Source organism: Artibeus jamaicensis, unplaced genomic scaffold (genome assembly GCF_021234435.1).
Source record: "Artibeus jamaicensis isolate MK-2021 breed Jamaican fruit bat unplaced genomic scaffold, CSHL_Jam_final contig_525, whole genome shotgun sequence".
Taxonomy (NCBI): Eukaryota; Metazoa; Chordata; class Mammalia; order Chiroptera; family Phyllostomidae; genus Artibeus; species Artibeus jamaicensis.
The window spans coordinates 11,621,416-11,638,944 of NW_026521874.1; the positions used below are offsets into that span (position 1 = coordinate 11,621,416).

At 51.8% G+C, this 17,529-nt stretch overlaps 1 protein-coding gene across 1 annotated transcript in view; it reads right to left on the bottom strand.

The window, feature by feature from the left end:
- The window catches only part of MYO1H (myosin IH), a 65,081-nt gene that overhangs the window by 1,254 nt on the left and 46,298 nt on the right, over positions 1-17,529 (bottom strand). The window contains exons 16-32 of the mRNA XM_037156181.2: positions 16,145-16,239; positions 14,704-14,750; positions 12,778-12,858; positions 12,014-12,119; positions 11,191-11,308; positions 10,465-10,578; positions 8,241-8,317; positions 6,816-6,884; positions 5,404-5,488; positions 4,378-4,537; positions 3,789-3,872; positions 2,924-3,017; positions 2,669-2,724; positions 1,802-1,937; positions 1,418-1,488; positions 1,200-1,297; positions 136-235 (exon numbers count right to left, since the gene is read on the bottom strand). Coding sequence (XP_037012076.2) covers positions 136-235; positions 1,200-1,297; positions 1,418-1,488; positions 1,802-1,937; positions 2,669-2,724; positions 2,924-3,017; positions 3,789-3,872; positions 4,378-4,537; positions 5,404-5,488; positions 6,816-6,884; positions 8,241-8,317; positions 10,465-10,578; positions 11,191-11,308; positions 12,014-12,119; positions 12,778-12,858; positions 14,704-14,750; positions 16,145-16,239 — 1,591 coding nt within the window. The remainder of the gene's footprint in view (positions 1-135; positions 236-1,199; positions 1,298-1,417; positions 1,489-1,801; positions 1,938-2,668; positions 2,725-2,923; positions 3,018-3,788; positions 3,873-4,377; positions 4,538-5,403; positions 5,489-6,815; positions 6,885-8,240; positions 8,318-10,464; positions 10,579-11,190; positions 11,309-12,013; positions 12,120-12,777; positions 12,859-14,703; positions 14,751-16,144; positions 16,240-17,529) is intronic.

Consider the following 17,529-nt stretch of genomic DNA (forward strand, 5'->3'; position numbering starts at 1 on the left):
CAGATGTAGAATCAGGAGGAGAAAGGTAAACTAGCTTATGACTTCAGTCAGTCTCTAGAAGGACTGGAGCTGGTGGGGTTTTTGTCTTTATTCTCGTCCAAAGTGCTGCCCTCGCTCCCGGGCCTGGCCACTCACCACTGTTAACTGCCCGTTCTTATCTTTGTAGATTTGTTCTTCTGGCCCAGTGTCGAAAACTATGGTGCCTTCTCTTCCAGGACTGATATAAAACTGTAAACTTAAAAGACACAGAACGATGAATTACTGACGTGGTCAGTTACTTTCCTCTCCTCTCAGCCTCTGGTCTGCAGAAACTTATTAAGGAAGTTGTACAAGGTTCAGGATTGAACTCCTGTTGTATTACAGAGCTTTACTCCATACAGCACATTCAGTTCTTTCAGGGCCGGTTCTTCCAGGGCTGAAGAACCACTTATCCATCCTTACACGACAGCCCTTGTAGTGGGCTAGGTGTGCCCCGGGGAACAGCCACACAGAAACGACACTTCCCAGTGTGCCCACCTCTCCCTTGGGTGGATCTGCTCCTTGGGCTGTAAAGGCCGGGACGTGGTGGGAGCAGCAACCCGAGGGAGCAGCCCGCTTTCCCGGGGGGCTCCAGGAGCAGGGCCGGGGCGAGGTGCCGGCCTGAGGAGGAGGAGCGTGGCTCAGGGAGGCCGCGCACTGTCCCTGACCAGGTGTGCCACAGTCCGCACGCTGCTTAACCGCCTGGTGCCTGTGGCAAAGGTGGCACCTCCTTCAGTTACGGAGGGAACTGCATTAAGTACCCATGTGTCCCGTATCTTTCCTTCGTGTCCTAAAGAAATTGTAGGGCTTTTCCCTGATCAGCCTGCAAAGTTGAGGCCCACTGTGCTTAACCAGCTGTCCCCCCAAAACAGGCTTCAACAGCAAGGTGTGGCTGTCACCTCCTCTGGCCCCAAGAGCAGCTTCCCGCAGGCACATGAGCCCCTCCTTTGAGTACCAGATGGTGGGACCCCCATTGCCGCAGGTCGGTGAGTGAGCACCGACTTCTTCATTCCCCTGGCGCCCCAATCATAGGGGTGAGGGAGGCAGTTCCTTATCAGCAGGGCAGGGGGACTGCTGGGAGGCAGGCGTGGGTGAAATGATTCACATTCCCGTCTTCCTTGACAAGTCAATAAACATTCTAACATTGAACTACTTCCTGGGCCGAAGGTGAAGCCACCTACCTTCCTTGAATGACGTGTACGATGTTCTCCTTTTTAACCAGCATGGCGAGTTTAGTGACCGCTTCGAATACGTGCTCACACTGTAGGATGGCGTCCCCCTGCGGTGGAGAGGACAGGGCAGCTTCAGGGGCGGCCACTTGAAGGAGCATGCTCCCCAGCACGGCCGTTTCTCCGTGGTCCACAGATCATCTGGGCGGAGCCTGGTGGCCGTCAATTACCTTTTGCCTGTTGGCTTCTGGTGACACATGAATGACTAAGATCCCGTCCCTCAGGTTGCTAGTGGAGATGCCTTAAGACAGACTCAAAGTTAGGAGCCAGGAACCAGACAGCTTGGCGTTAATACAGATGAAAGAGGAGGTGCGCCTACCTAGGGGCTCCCCAGCCCCACACTCCCCCCCCCACCATGCCACAGCTGGGCCCAGTCTGCACGTGCTGCTGGGCTACAGAGGGGGCATCCTGATAAAAAACAGGTCACTGCAGAAGATCGCTACTGTCCAGCCTGCAGACTAGGGTCGGGGGTACCACTGACACTTGCACCAGAATGGGGGAGCCCAGGACCCAAGCCCACCCAGCAAGCTGTCGGAGGCTCGCCTGCGGCCTACCCCTGAGCGCCGAGTACTCAATCCTCTGCTTGATTTTGGCCAGCTCCACCACGTAGGCTGCCTTCTGAGTGAGGAGGAGCTGCCGGGGCCGCGCCTTGAAGCCTTTCCTGTCGTATTTAATGACCGGGATGCCGTACTGCAAGGAGGTTACCGTCACTACGAGGGGGGGGTTACTTCGTGGGGGGCGGGGCAGAGCACCGGGCTCCTGGCCACTCAGCCCCAAACGGAGGCTCAGCCAGGTTTCGCATAAACAGGTTTTCCAGGCTCCCTGGCTCCCTCCCAGGCAGGTTTTGATCCCTAGCTCTGCCTGCAGTGTTGCCCTGCTGAGGGAGGCAAGGTGTCAGCCACCTGCCTCATAGGTCTCCTCTGCCAGGTCAGCAGAGATGACCTCTGGAATGCTGTGTGTGCTCGAAAGACCTCAACCGGGGAGCAATCCACTCTGTCTGCTCAGGTTTCTGTTCTGCAGGGGACCAAAAGGGACAGAGCAGCCAGGAGAGCCACCCTGAACCTGAGAGCTTGAACCTGCCGGGATCGCAGAGCTGCTCAGTCACACAAAGCCCAGGCAGCACCCAGGCACTCTGCCACCCTGCTCACTACGCTGGCATGTGTAGTGATTAAGTTCATGGCCGTAGTTCCCTCAGCTTCCTAGAAGACCGAACAGTTCCTAGGGTGACTGATAAGGACCATATGAACAGCAGCAAGTATCCAATGGTCATGGTCCCCAACTCTTAGTCTGTACCCACAGCATCACAGTCGAGAGCCCACCCACAGGCACCCCAGCACGTACGCTCAGCGTTTCCAGACTCCGCGCAGGAAGCAGACCCTGTCCAGACGCCACCACGGAATCCTATCGCCCCCTCAACTTACCTGGATTTTCTCCTTGCTGAGCAGCTGCAGCACTTTGGGACTGATGTCTCCTTCATCTAGGGAGGGAACCAGGACACAGTGGATCGTCACTAAGTACCACCGTGGGCGAGGGCCACTGGCATCTGCTGGCCTTGTGTCCCTCTGTGACCAAGACCTCAGCTGGGGAGGAGCCTTCGGGAAATGCTGTGGAGCTGAAAACTTTCCTCTGACTTGTTAAATAGGGAAGTGAGCGCACAGATGGAAACATGCACTCACCTATCCGGCTGTCGGCAAAGGGCTGATTTAAACTCTCTGCGTAGCCTTCCTTCTTCCCCCTGAACACGGCGCTGGTGACCACCTTTTGCTGCATCTGGTGACACACAAGTTGAGACAGAAATGGTGGCCGTGGGAGCAGGGTTCGAGGGGCAGGCGCTGCACACTTCCCTGGGCAAGCTGTGGGGACTTTGTCACACTTCCCCCCAGACAGCAGGACACAGTCCTGGCTTTGGCCAGTGCCCTGAAGAGTATTAGACGGTGTTGATATTTAGGGCCTGTTTTGTCCACCTACAACTGGCTTCCTGGGAGTGGAACCGTCATAATTTCAGGGAGCAGTGTCTCCTAGGTCTGAGATCGATCGGCCAACTGCAGCCCACGGGCCCAACCCAGCCTCCTCGCTGGTTGTATAAAGTTTTCCTGGAGCAGGGCTACGCATTCAGTTACACGTCGTCTCTGGCTGCTCTGGGGCTGTCGCAGCAGAGCTGAGTAACTGTACCAGGGGTCCCGGGGCCCGCCAAGCCTAAAGCGTTTACTCTCTAGCCCTTTTTGGGAAAAGTCTGCTGACCTGCAGGATGAGCATAAACAAAAGCAGACCTCCAGCCGAGGGGTCCTGCATTTGCCCCTTGGGCTCAGCCTGGACTGATTCCCATGGTAACGGCGTGAGTGATGATAACGGCTGCCCCTTACCAGGGCTCTGTGCTGAGTGGTCTGCGTGCTGAATCCTCGGCCGGTACACAAGGCGGGGGCCCAGTGTGACTCCTGGCTTACAGGTGGAGTGGCGGCCAAGGACAGCTAATGAACAGTCCAGCTGTCGGGCCAGCGCCACCCCCCACCCCAGCCTCCCCACGCAGCCCTCACAGCCTACCAGCGCCTTCCTCTCAGCTGTGATCCCGCGACAGTACTTCCGCACCAGGTTCCTCGTGCACATTTTCCTGAGCAGTTCTGATGCCTGTGCGAAGGACACGCTGCTTTTCCACCCGCCCCACTCACACCAGAACAGAAGCTTTGAAAGCAAAGCTGAGTTCAGTTCCCCTGGTGAGCTTACTTCGCTCCCGCTAAGCTAGTGGGCCTTGAGTGCATCTGAGTCCCGGCAGCTGCCTGAAACAAGTCTCCTACGATGCTGACTCAGGGCTCAAGAATCTTAAATGGTACACAGAGGGTCCTCGGGCCATCCTTTAGACAAATGTTGGAGGTGACAGTCACCTAACCCTCCTGGAACGCCACATGAAGGACAGACACCATTTAAAAGTGCTCTGTATAAACAGACCTTCAATGGCTGTATACTTTCAATAAGGCGATTGTGGATTCTAAGGAATGAAATTTCTCACGCAACACCCTTGCAAGGCTGTGCTTTGTTACGCAGCCCTTCCAAGCCAAGGAGGCAGCATAAAGAAACACCAAAGCCCCACCCGTGCCCGGGTCACTTGCAGCTTGAGTCGCAGTGGGGTCCTCACGTTTTCCAAGATGCCAGGAGGCGTCAGCCAGCTCTTGTCCAAGACATTCTTGGGGACGTGATACCGAAGATTCAGGATGTAATTCTTCCGCATGAACACGATAAACTCCTCGTTGTCAGGACAAAGAGGCCTGTCTCGATGGATGAATCCCTTTATGAACCTAAATGGGAAAGTGGTTTGTTGGTTTTCTGACCTATTGCTTCACAGGGCTCTCTCTGTCTCCATTCACCTGGTTCGGAGGATGCCAGACGCCGTGGAGACTGTGTGTCCAACCCGTGGCCTGTGGGCCGCATGCAGCGAGGATGGCTATGAATGTGGCCCAACACAAAATCGCAAATTTACTTAAAACCCTTTTTCTTGCTCATCAGTTGTCATTAATGTTTGTGTATTTCATGTGTGGCCCAAGACAACTCTTCCTCCCGTGTGACCCAGAGACGCCAAAAGGTTGGACACCCCTGATTTAGTCCGTCTTGTCGGCCACAGCCAGGAATGTCGCCCACAGGCCAGATCTGCCCCAAGGATGGGTTCCATTGCACCCACACTATTTTTGTTTCGTTTGGAATAGCTTGAATCGGTTGCCAATGACAACAAAGAGGCGGTATTACATGGAAGCCAGGTTTTCAGCTTTCCTTGAAAAATCAAAAGGTCTGGCAATGCTGGCCTGGCATTTCTCTGCAGCAGCCTGTCATACAAGGCGAAATGAGCTTTCCAGTTTGCCGCAGTCTCCGCCGTGCCTTACTGTCTTGTTCCAGTTCACCAGATTCACTTCCTTTACCTGCCTGGCATCAGAAGGCATTTGACTCTGACCTTCTGAACTTGCCTCAGAGAAGCTACAAATGTCCTCAGCTGTGACCAGCATCAAGTTACGGTGCTCAGAGGAAAGAGAACTGAATTCCTAAGGGTTGACATCCCAAAAGGCACGTTACCTTTCTGCACGAATCCAAGAAACTCAGCCCAGTCCATGACCACCTCTGCAGCACCCCAGCACCGAGCAGCCCCTCCCCACTTCCATCCCCGAGAACTCACCTCCTTACAATGAACACAGCCCACTTCCTCCTCTCGGCCTTCTTCCGAGCCAGGACTCGACGCCAGTGGGTCTCCAGTTTGATGGCTGAAAGAGTTCACTGCCGGCATTAGAAGGTGGGGCGCAATCATATTTAGATGCAAAAGGCTTTTTCAGAATTAGTCATCCACATGCCTGCAAGGGCACTCAGCTAGCCGCCCCCCCCCAGATGGAAGTCAGGTGAACATCATCAGTTCTTACTGGGAGGGGGGGGACGCTCAGAGGGACACAGCACTAGGGAGACAGAGGAACACGGGGCGCTATGAGAAGCCCCAAAATTACACAAAGGAACTACAGTTTCCCAAGATCCTTTTCAGGGATAAGATGGCTGGCACTTCTGATGGTACACGTCTGTCTTACTGACGTGTTCCATCTGTTTTGCTGTGTTCACTTTGTCCACATTTAAAAATGGGGCTACATCAACAAATTGGGACACAAAAATTAGATTTCTGGCTTATCTCCCAATTTTTAAATGCTTTTCATATTATTCTCAGTTAATCCAGATTTTTTAATGCTTTTTATTTTTTATGTCATTACCAAAAAAACCCACAACCACTGGAAACAACCCAAGTGTCCACCAACAGAACAGCTAAATTGTGTAGACTCTGATAGCATTTATACTCCAATAGCACAGGGGAAAGCAGAATACGGCCCTCGGGCTGGCCGCCTGTTTATAAATAAAGTTTAATTGCAGCACTTCTGTGCCCGTTAATTCATGTATTTGTGTAAAGCTACCATCACTCTACAGCAGCAGAGTTGAGTAGCTGCCAGAGAAACCGTATGACCCACAGGTCTCAAATACTATCTGTCCCTGTAAGAAAAAAAACTTTGTGGACCTTTGATATAGTGGACTGCTGTGCAACGATGAAAATGAGTAACTACAAACGTTTACTGATTGAATCTGCAAAACAATTTGGAGTGCAAAAATGTTGCAAAAAATACAGTGTCACTTTATTAAGTTCAAATCACGCCAGCCTGATTACACCGAGTGGTGCAAGCATGCACTGGAGAACTAGGGTTAAAACCCGAGGGAATTATAAATGCAAAATTCAGAGGATTGGGGGTGGGCGTGAGAAGGCATTGGGGAGGGACAGAGGAAAGGAACCCTGGAGGTACTCATGGGGTTAGTGACCTTTAAAACGTTTTTCTTTAAACGTGCAGACATTGTGGGTCACATAAACCACGTCCATGGGACAAATGAGGCCCACTGCGTCATGCTGTCTGGTCAGTGGAGGAGAAATGAGAGCAGGCCCCACAACTGGAGGCCGCCCCGCACCCAGGTTTCCGGACAGGCCTGGGGGGAGAGGATGCGCACAGCAGCCCGCATGTCCAGGACGGGCCCGCTGCAGATGGCAAGTCTGCATTGAGCTCTCACCTGCTTGTCTTTTCTTCACATAGGCTCTCCTTTCTAGGCAGGCTCTGTATGTGGCTTGAATTCTCGCAACTTAAAACAAAACGAAAGTTTTGGTAAAATGACCCTCCTGTGTGCATCGCTGCAGGTGTGACCTTGAGGGGGAATGCCAGAAGTGACACGAGCACCGAGGGGACAGGAAGCCGACGCAGCAGGGTCAGGCTCGGCCTGGCTCTCAGAGCTGCCCAGCAACCGAGGCTTTGTCTTCCTTCCTCTGCGTTCCCCGGTCAGGGCCAGAGCCACCATCTAGAGGTGCGGCCGCACCCTGGTTCCGTGTCAGGAGTGACATTTCATCCTCACGCCCTCCCCCCTGCCTCCCATGAGGCGGGCACCAGCATGTGTTACTAACAAGCATGCAGGTCAGGTGGCAAAGAAACTTGCTAACTCGCTAGCTGCAAGGCAGGGCGGCTGCTGAGGCTGGGTGTGACCCCAGGGCTGCGGGAGCACACGCCCTGCCCCTGTAGCTTCTCCTTTCTCCATCCACCTCCTCCTCCCAGGGACAGGTCCTACCACCAGCCAAGCTCCTCCAGGATCCTGCGAACCATTAATGTCCCATCCCCTGGGAGCTGGGGCGAAACGCTGGCTCGGGCATTGCACAGCGCCGGCAACCACCCACTGACCAGACCCCAGTGTTCGGTGCCCTCTGCTGTGGAGGGGTCAAAAAATGAGACCACTCAGCACAGCAGTTCAGAGTCTAGGACCTGAAGCCAGAGACCCACGTTCAAACCCCAGCTCTGCTGCCGACTGGCTGTGTAGCCACCCAGTGACTGACCGACATGGCTGGGCCCCAGTGACCCCGACTGGGAAGTGGAGGTGACACTCGGCCCCCTGGGTGTATCCTGAGACAGAACGAGATGACAAACACAGAGGACTCAGGACGCAGCGCACACAGCAGGCACCCGGACCACTCTCGTGGCATGGTCCTCAGCAGGACGGTTTCAAGGAAGCAGCTCTGCCCCGCCCCCCCTTCCCCAGCATGGTTGTAATTTTCCATCATTTGCATTTTCCCGCCACTCACTTTTCTCCTCTACCATTCGCAACAAACGCCTTGGCTGTAGGCTTTGAAGTTACACCGTCCGACATCGGGCAGTTGTACAAACACTTTAACTCCGTTTAAGGGGGTGGACTCCCGAGGGACAACGGAGCTCGATCCAAACTGGAGTCGGGCGGCACCACAGTGTTTGTTTCCATGTGCGTCTATGACGACCTCCAAACACCACGGCATAAATTCACATGCATGTTACCGTATGCATGTGTCCCGTATCTTGTTCCTGCTTCCCAAAGCCGGTGCTGCTAACATTGTAGCCAGCACCACATTTAAGATATAGCCCAAGCTAAGCTTATTCATTTCACTTTCTATTGAAGTAAGGCCAGGAAAAAAAATCATACCTAATTGATGTTTACTAAATTCAAAGGCATCTTCTGTAGCAAACAGCATTCTGGGGAAACGAATGAATATTTTGGTTCTAGAAGTGAAAAAAAGTGTTTTAATTATTAACTGGTCAGTCACCTCTGTAGTGGCTTGAATAGTGTTCCCCCCAAACCCACATCCACTGGTCACTTCAGAGCAGGGTTCTTACTTGGAAAGATGGCCTTTGCAGATGTAATCAAGGTAAGGAGGTCATTAGGGTGGACCCTAAATCCAGCCATGTCCTTAAAGGGACAGGAAAGAACCCCATGTGGAGATGGGGACAAGTGACTGCAGTGATGTGACCACAAGCCAAGGAATGTGAGGAGCCGCTGGGAGCTGAAAGAAGCAGGGAAGGACCTTCCCATAAAGCCTTCAGAGGGAGCAGCCTCAGAGGGAGCCAACACCTTGACTTTGGACTTTAGCCTCTAGAGGGACAGGTCCCACCACCAGCCAACAAGCTCCTCCAGGATCCTGTGAACCATTAATGTCCCAAGTCGCCTGGACTTGGGACCAGCTTCTGCTGCGGGGAAGGAACTGCCTTGTAGGACTGGGCCTTTGCCTGTGGGCGGGCACCAGCTCCAGGTGGACAGTGGCAGAGCTGATTTAAACCGCAGGGCACCCCGCTGGTGTCAGGAGTGCCACGGGGTGCGGTGTGAGAGAATAAATTTCTTTTGGTTCAAGCCAGCTAATCGGTGTGCATTTTTTATGTGGCCCTAGAAAACTAATGCACCATCCTAACCTGCGGTTACTTCCCTGGGCTTTAAAAAGTGATGACAGAGAATATGGATTTAATTAGCCGAGAGAAATTGTAAATAGGGACCTGTAATGCCTATCCCACCCACCTACTGTTAGGGGAAAACTTCCCAGAACAGCCACCGGGGGCAGCAGTGCGCCAAGCCGCAGAATCCCTCCTCTTCATGCCAGGTAATGAATGGAGCAGGGACAGATCCCACCCTCTGACCTCCCTGGCCTGCCTCCCTCAGACTCTCAGGGATCTGGCTTGGAAATACAACTGCCTCTTGGAGCAGGGCCCAGAACAGAAGTGTGAGGGTGGAGAGCGGCCAGAGTGGCCCCAGACGGCCTTGTACAAGTGGGAGTGGCCACTGACAGGGAAAGCCCATTGGTAGGTCCAAAGGCAGAGAGGCCCCTGAAGCTGGGATCTCAGTAGCCTGGGAATGGGCCCCCTTCAGGCTTGGGTACCAAATTAACCAAAGTGACTGACAGAACAGGCGCAAATCTTCCTGGCTCACCCTGATGCATTTTGCTCCAAAGGTTTCAATGTATGCCAAAGCTGTCCTGCTCGAGACCACTGCCGCTGAAGGAACTGTCACATCCCAGGAGCCCTAATGTCCCCTCTGAGAGGTCCTGTGTACATTTGAGTGATGAAAGACTCCAGACACACAGAGGTTAGAGGATCCACCCTGGTCCCCTCCTCATTTTACAAGCAAATGGATTCATTCTAGGCCCCTGCGAGGTTTAGAACTCAGGGCTCCTGTGTAAATCTTCTCCAACTGGCCACAATATTGCCCATCTGAGCACTTGGAGCCTATGATATTAGAGTTTCCAAGAAATGTATATTTGGTCTTTGTCCCAAACCAGCCACCGCTCGTAAAACACTTGTAATAAAAACCCCAGGAGGACAAGGTTTGAAGAGGAACTGGGTGCACCTGGAGAGGCCATGGAAGCTCCGCCCCTTCCCACACACCTTGCTCTGTGCAGCCCTTCTGTCCGGCTGCTCCTTTGTTACACCCCTTTGTAAGATGTCAGGAATCCACTGTGTGAGATGTTTTCCTGAGTCCTGTGAGCTGCTCTGGCAAGTTATTCAAACCCAAGGAGGGACTTGTGGGAACGAGTCGCCTGGACTTGGGACCAGCTTCTGCTGCGGGGAAGCAACTGCCTTGTAGGACTGGGCCTTTGCCTGTGGGCGGGCACCAGCTCCAGGTGGACAGTGGCAGAACTGATTTAAACCGCAGGACACCCTGCTGGTGTCAGGAGTGCCACGGGGTGCGCTGCGTGAGGCGAGCATTGAGAGTGAAGGAGACACCCCGGAGAGTTTTTCCTGTAAAGAGCTGCATTTAAATTGAGTGGATGGACGAATCCGCTGGCAAATCTACATAATTTCCTGACAAATGAATCCCTGGGCTGTAGATGGCTATGGCTCAGTGGCCAAAATATTGTGACAGTGACTTGCCAGCCGCTTACCTCCCTAACTTGTACTCCTCTGGTTTGTAGCCAATGTATTTGATCAGCCGCTCGACGCCCTCTGCTGGAGGCCCGTGCCAGTGCGGCCAGGTGTCCGGGCACAGGGACTTGTACCTGCGGAGGGGAGAGGCACACCCCGAGGGCCAGGCTGTGAACCACCCCTGTTGTCCAGCGCCCCCACGCTGTCCACCCTGCTGGCCCGTTAGCCACTCAGGAGCCCTCTGAGTTGTCAGGTCACTGTCACGGTTTCACAGAGCTTGTGTTCAAGTCACCCTTACGCTACGTGGTAACGGCCCCAGAGCACAAGGTTAATGCTGATGGCAATTCCGATGTCTCACGGAGAAGCCGTGAACCGCTTCCTTTAAGTGAAAACATGGGAATTCTTAACTGAGGCATGTCATCATCTCACATCGTCACAAGGAGAAGGATGAGTATGGTATAATCAGGAATTTTGAGAGAAACCACATTCCCATAACTTATTATGTATATTGTTCTAACTGTCCTATTTTACTATTAGTTATTGTTAATCTCTCACTGTGCCTAACTTGTAAGTTAAACTTTATCATGCGTATGTATGACTAGGAAAAGGATAGTATAAGTAGGGTTCAGCACTATGTGTGGGTTCAGGCATCCGCTGGGGTTCCTGGAACGCACCCTCCACAGATGAGAGCGGACAACTCTAGGTGTTTGGCTTTACTGGCTTCAGAGCAACAAAACATACTTTACCTTTGCAGGAAATGCTCATATTTGCGCCGGTACGCAAAGCCGGCCCGTCTCACCCTCAAGTGCTCCATCAGCCCCAGGTACTTGACCTGGTGCCTTATGAGGAAGTCGTCGAACTTGCCTGTGGATACACAGAAGGGAGAGGAACAGGAAAGGACACACCCCAGGGCTCCATTTCAGCCAGGAGGGCCCAGAGGAGAGGCTGCAAGCTGATGACCTTGTGAGCTGGCCCTAGCCACAGGCAGGTTCTGTTAGGCCCTGACTGAGATTTATTTAGGGGGAGATTTACAGGGAAATCTGGGCTTCGGGTTTCTCTTGGAAAACTATGAGATCTGGCCATTCTGGGCATAAAGATCCACATGACGACAACAGCTAGAAGGGAGGAGTGCTGCCCCTTTAACACAGTGTGCTCTATGCAGTTTGCCGCAGTCCCCTCCACTCCCTATTGCCTCATGCTCGGTCTGCGTCACTCATTTGCTCTCCCTACCTGGCCTCTGTGAGCCTCTTACTGTGTGACTCTGTTAGAAACTGTGGCACCAGTATAGAAAATAGCCCAGTCACAGACCATTTGGAAGCCATATTCACTAGCTTACTCAGCTGCGTAGCTCCTGAAATGGGCCAAAATCTGAGCAGTGCTCACCCAGAACCATCAAACCCCCCCCCTTTTCTTTACCTCCTATCACGAAAAATGAAAACAATTTATGTCCGCAGGCCAAGGACGAGCCTGTGGTGTTTTGGGGATTTTCACCCAGCACCATCTTAGTTCCCCACCCCCCCCCCCAGCCTCATGGCCCTGAGCTCCTGTTCAGCACGATTCACAACTCACTGGGTTGCTTCTTCTCATTGGGCTTGATGCAGCGGATGTACGAAGGTTCCTTGGAGATGAGGATTTGCAGCAGGCTGCTCAGGCTGTTCTTAAACTGTGTTCCCACCTGCGGGGACGGAGAATAAGCTAAGTAGACATGGCTGCTCCCAATTAATACCAAAGAGATGGGTTAGGGCACAAGACTCTGGCCCTTTATACCCAACTCTCGACAGACTGTTCCACCAGTTACATTGTCCCCTACTAAGGGAGGGCTTTGGAGGTCCTGGCCCGGGAAGCCCAGGCTCAGCCTGGTTAAGCAGAGGCTAGATGAGCATGCATGCAGAGCGCTTTGCTCACTCAGCAAGTATGCAGTTGGCGCCTGGCAGAGCCATGCCTGCCTCCCCCCCACATTCCCATTCCCTCAATTTCGAGCTTCCTTTAGGACACTCACAGCACTTCAGCTGGCATTTTCCTACACCCTCCCCCACTAGATCGCAAGCCCCAGGAGCTCAGGGACCTTGTCTGTTTTGTTCTGCTGACTCCCTTGTGCTCAGCCCAGTGCCTGACATGGTAGGTGCTCAGAAAATGTCTGTAAGTGACCATGCTGCTTGCTAACCTTGGAAAATATGTATCTAATAGAACCCGCTGGAGGGTGATACTTCCAGAAAAAAAGGAGGACTTAAAAAGGGTGGGCGGCCGGGAGGAACTGCAGGCACCCTCTGGGTGACCTTCACTGCCTTCCCGACTTCACGGGGGTGTCTTTTCAATGGTGAGTATCCACCCACCGTTGGCGACCGTCGCCGGTTTTCCAACTCGGCAGCCAGGAAGCACTCCTTCAGGATGCTGTTTCTGGAACTGCACAGCACCTGCAGCAAAGAACAGTGAGTGCCCCACGTGCTGCTTCAGAAACCACCCAGGGGCCGTCAGGAAGGTGCACGGCAGTGCGTGCGGTGCACCGGAGCTGTTTGCTCCGGGAGCGCTTGGAGAAGAGGGGGAAAACCACAATCGAGTGTGGAAGGAAATGTGCAAGTACTATATGTGTATATTCTCTGTTTTTCCTCTGACACAAGGAAGCCATAGTTGCTCCCATCCAACCCGCTGCTCCAGAATAAGTGGGTTCTTTAAGAGGGATCTCCAAAGATGTCCAGATGGCCAACAGACACATGAGAAGATGCTCAACACTAGTTAGGAAAATGCAGATCAGGACCACAATGAGATGCCACCTCACGCTGGTCAGAATGGTTGTCATCAACAAGATGAGAAATACCAAGTGCTATAAAGGACCTCACGCGCCGCTGGTGGGGATGCGGATCGGTGCGGAGGTTCCTCAGAGAAGTAAGAATAGAGCTACCATGTGACCCAGCAATCCCCCTGCTGGGTGTCTGTCTGAAACAAATTGGAAACAGTTATTTGTAAAGATGCAGGTGCCCCTGTGTCCACTGCAGCCTAATTCACAGTGGCCATGACAGGAAAATGACCTGAGTGTCCTCCACCCACGAGTGGGTAAAGAAGAGGCGGTATGTGCCTGTTACGATGAGATGCGGCAATGACACGGATGGATCCTGAGTCTCGTGTTAGGGGAAATGAGTCAGAGGAGGATGAGAACCCTATGATTTCATTCATATGTGGGGTATCAAACAAAACAACAGCACATGAATGAAGAAAGCAAACGAAAAACCAAACTTGTAGACACAGACAATCAAATGCTGGTCACCAGAGGGGAAGGGAGTAAAGGGGCCACATGACGAAAGGAGACTGGACTTCAGGCGGTGGGCACACTAGAGTGTCAGGTACTGTGTTACAAAGTTGGACACCTGAAATATAGATATTGTGTGCATGCTGAAAGTCTAAGTTTTTTTAATAAAACAAGCTAATTAAATAAGATACAATTTATTTTGTATTAAATAAAATATACTTTGACACAAAACAGTTAACAATTTCATAAAGAAAAGCTTTAAAAACCTGAGAGTTCTCGTACTTGCAGGGTATATGGAAGGAGACTAGGACTTAGCCCCGGGGGCTACTCCTGGCTCTAGCCCCACCTCAAGATGTGACCTGGGGCAAGTGACAACTTCTACGGGTCTCCATTTCGTCATCCCCAGAGTTCATGTCACTTAGTATATTGCCATGACACCTGAACAAAATCTCTGCTCCTGCTGAGCTCTCGGCCCTCTCTGTTAACATTACCACTCACCGAACACACTGAGCCCGTCTGTGCCTCAGGGCCTTTGCACATGCTGGTCCCGCTACCCAGAGTAACCCTGATCTTTCCATGGCCAAGATCATTCTCATTCAGGTTGCAGTTCAAAGTCACCTCCACAGGGATGTTTCCTCTGATCCTCTGAACTCAATTAAAAATGTCCCTTCAATCACAGTTCCTGGCTTACTTTTTTCATAGCACTTTCCACTGATGGGTAACTTCTTTGTCTGTGCGTATATTTATTCCTGGCCACTGTTCTGCCTCCCACCCTGAAACTCCAGAGCTAGCACCGTGCCTGGCACACAGGAGGGGTGCCACACACACTTGGGTGGGCTTATTAAGTGACGAGTTCACACAGATCATCTCAAATGTCTGCTCCAGCCACGGCAGGCTGGAGTCCCAACACGATGCCCAGAGAGGAGAATCCAGAAGAGCAAGTCGACCTGAAATGAGGGCCACAGGTGGTGGCTCATCCCCATGAGAAACACGTATGGCTACGTTTCAGACTTACCTCTTTCAGATGTCTATAGAGGATATCATTGTTTTTTTCCAAGAATCCTACAAAATATTGAGTAAAAGATTTTGGAATCAATTACCTAAAAATATGATTTCATCCTCTTTGACTGCAAAAGGAAATCCTAAAAATAATCTCTTATGATCAGACAAGAGCTCTCGGCCTTGGCATTATGACATTTGAGGCTGAACAATTCTTTGTTGTGGGGACCATCTGGTACATTGTAGGACACTGAGCCACATCCTGGCCTCTACCCACTGGATGCCACCCAGTAGCATCTTCTCCTGTGGGGACAATCAAGTGCGTCTCCGGGCATTGGCAGGGGCCCCCGGGGGAGACAGCTGGAGAACTTGGTGTTTGGAGCCCAGCTTTCACACGCGCTGCGCTCTGAGTCCCGATGCGCTGCATGAATGCACCACCCTGCCCATGTGCCCTGGCCTGGCCATAGAGAACACAAACAACGAACAACAGAGGGGGCGCTGAATTTCCAGGGCCGCCCGGGGAGACTGTGGAGGTGGATGAGAAGATCAGCCCCAACGCCGAGAAACATCAACACCCAGACGCCAGGGCCTGTGGCGACCAGTGGCACCTTCCCACACAGGAAGACAGGCCACTTCTGGTTTTAAAAGTTGGCATGTGTCACTTAATATCCAGTCAGTTCATAATTAAATTAGTAGCTAAGCGTCCTTATCAAGCCAAAACCAGCTTAAAAAGACACGCATCAGTAATAAAGCCAAGACATGCATCAGAAATGTCTCAGATCCAACCTTTTTAGACAACAGCTAGGAGGTGTCAAACTAACATTTTCACTGGGATAGAACATACATAACATAAAATTTACCGTTTTAACTATTTTTAAGTACACGGTACAGTGGCATCAAGTACATTCACATTTTTGTGGTCAGACTGGCAAAACATATATTTTAGACTGGACAAGAGTTCTAATCAAAACTTTAATAATTAGTTCATGTGTGCCATGAGCTGAGAAGGGCTGAAAATCGCTGCACTGAGTGACAGAAGCCAGACACAGAAGGTGACGTGTTGCGTGACCCCATTTATGTGACATGGGCAGCACAGAGAGATACAAAGTACAGCAGACTCGTTGGCCGTCCAGGGCTGCAGGAGGTGGGGCCCAGGGGAAGGGAGGGACCGCCAGTGACGGACATTCTAAAACTGTGGTGGTAGCTGCACAGCTACAAAGTGAACACACTAACACCTGTAGAATTGCACACTTAGAGTGGGTGAGACATTTGATATGTGAATTACCTCCAAGTGGATACACACACACACATATGTAGTAATATATACAGTAAATACAGATTCCTCACATGGCATGCTTACATGGGGGGCGGGGAACACCTGAGATGGGTGTGTGGCATTTCTTCAGGGGACACAGAGGCACCTTCGGGGCTGCCGCCTGTGCCCCCGGGGCACTCACCTTTGGTGCAGTAGGTGACCTCTCCCGCGTAGTGGAACAGGCGGAACTCCATCCAGCCGATCCTCTTTCGGCCCATTGGACCCGCCAGCTTCCGGCTGCAGAGGGACGGAAACAGACGGGAGCTGAACCTTCCTGCTTCGCGGCAACAAAATGCACCAGTGTGGAGGGCAGAGAGAGAGAAGTCCCTGGGGGACGCGTGGGACCCCGACGATCACCGCAGGCCAGCGCTGAAAGCTGACCCACGGGGCGGCGGCCAGGGAGCCTTGCTGCCCATCTCATCTCGGCTAGAGACCAAGGTGCAAAGTCAGCCTCCCTCCTCAAAAGCACTGAGGAATAAAAACCATACACAAACCACAGAAATATGTGTTTTTACAATGGAGTAAGTTCCATTCTTCCAGGTGACAACAAAGAAACAGTCTACCTTCCATGTTTATGATGTCGAGGGATGAAAATACTCGTGAAATACCATTTTTCAGATTCTGGCTATTCATACTTGTTAAATGACTTTTTCTTGAAATGTCCACACATACACACTGACATGCACACACCTCCTGAGTGTGCACAGCTTGGCAGTGTCTCCGACCTCTGTGTGCATGGCTTCTCCACACCACTGCATGGAGTGAGAGACCGTTCATTCTAATGGCCACATTTCACTCCATGTGTGAATATACCAGTTTATTTTTCCATTCTCGACTCATTTACTTATCCGGTTCCATTGATGCATCCTTTCAATATTCTGCAACAGGCTTGATAAAGCCACTACCGTTTACTGAATTCTTCTGTCTGGTCAGAAACCGCATCAGGTGACTGACACGGTCATTTACAATTAATTCTACATGGCAGCAAAACAATGTACAATAAAACCGATGTTACCACAGGCTATATAACTAGCATTCCCAACTTGCAGAACGGGAAGCCCAGCTGCAGGAGTGTTGCTTGCCCAAGGTCAAGTCCTAATGAATGGCTGAACTGGGATTCAAAGCAAGGCTTTTGTGACTCCAGAGTGTCCGTTCTCGAATGCTGTCCTCATCTCAAAGACTAAGTTAACTTCTGGCAGATTTCCTGGGGTGCTGCAAATGCTCTACAACGCGGTCTGTGTGGGGTGCACACAGGCACAAACACTCACCAGGCGGTACACTTCAGACCTACACACGTCACTGCGTCATGTCATACCTGGCCTTTTTTAAAGAAAAGACTATTTCCTATGCAAGTGCACATGTCCCAGATGAAATGATCGTGAACAAAGCAAGATATAAAAATCTTTTTAAACTTGACTTGGAATCTGAGTTTGATTTTTACTAACAAAAGGTATGCGTATACAGTAAGCCCTCACCTAACATAGTAGGTTCCGGGAATGACAGCAAAGTGACGTATAATAAAGCCAG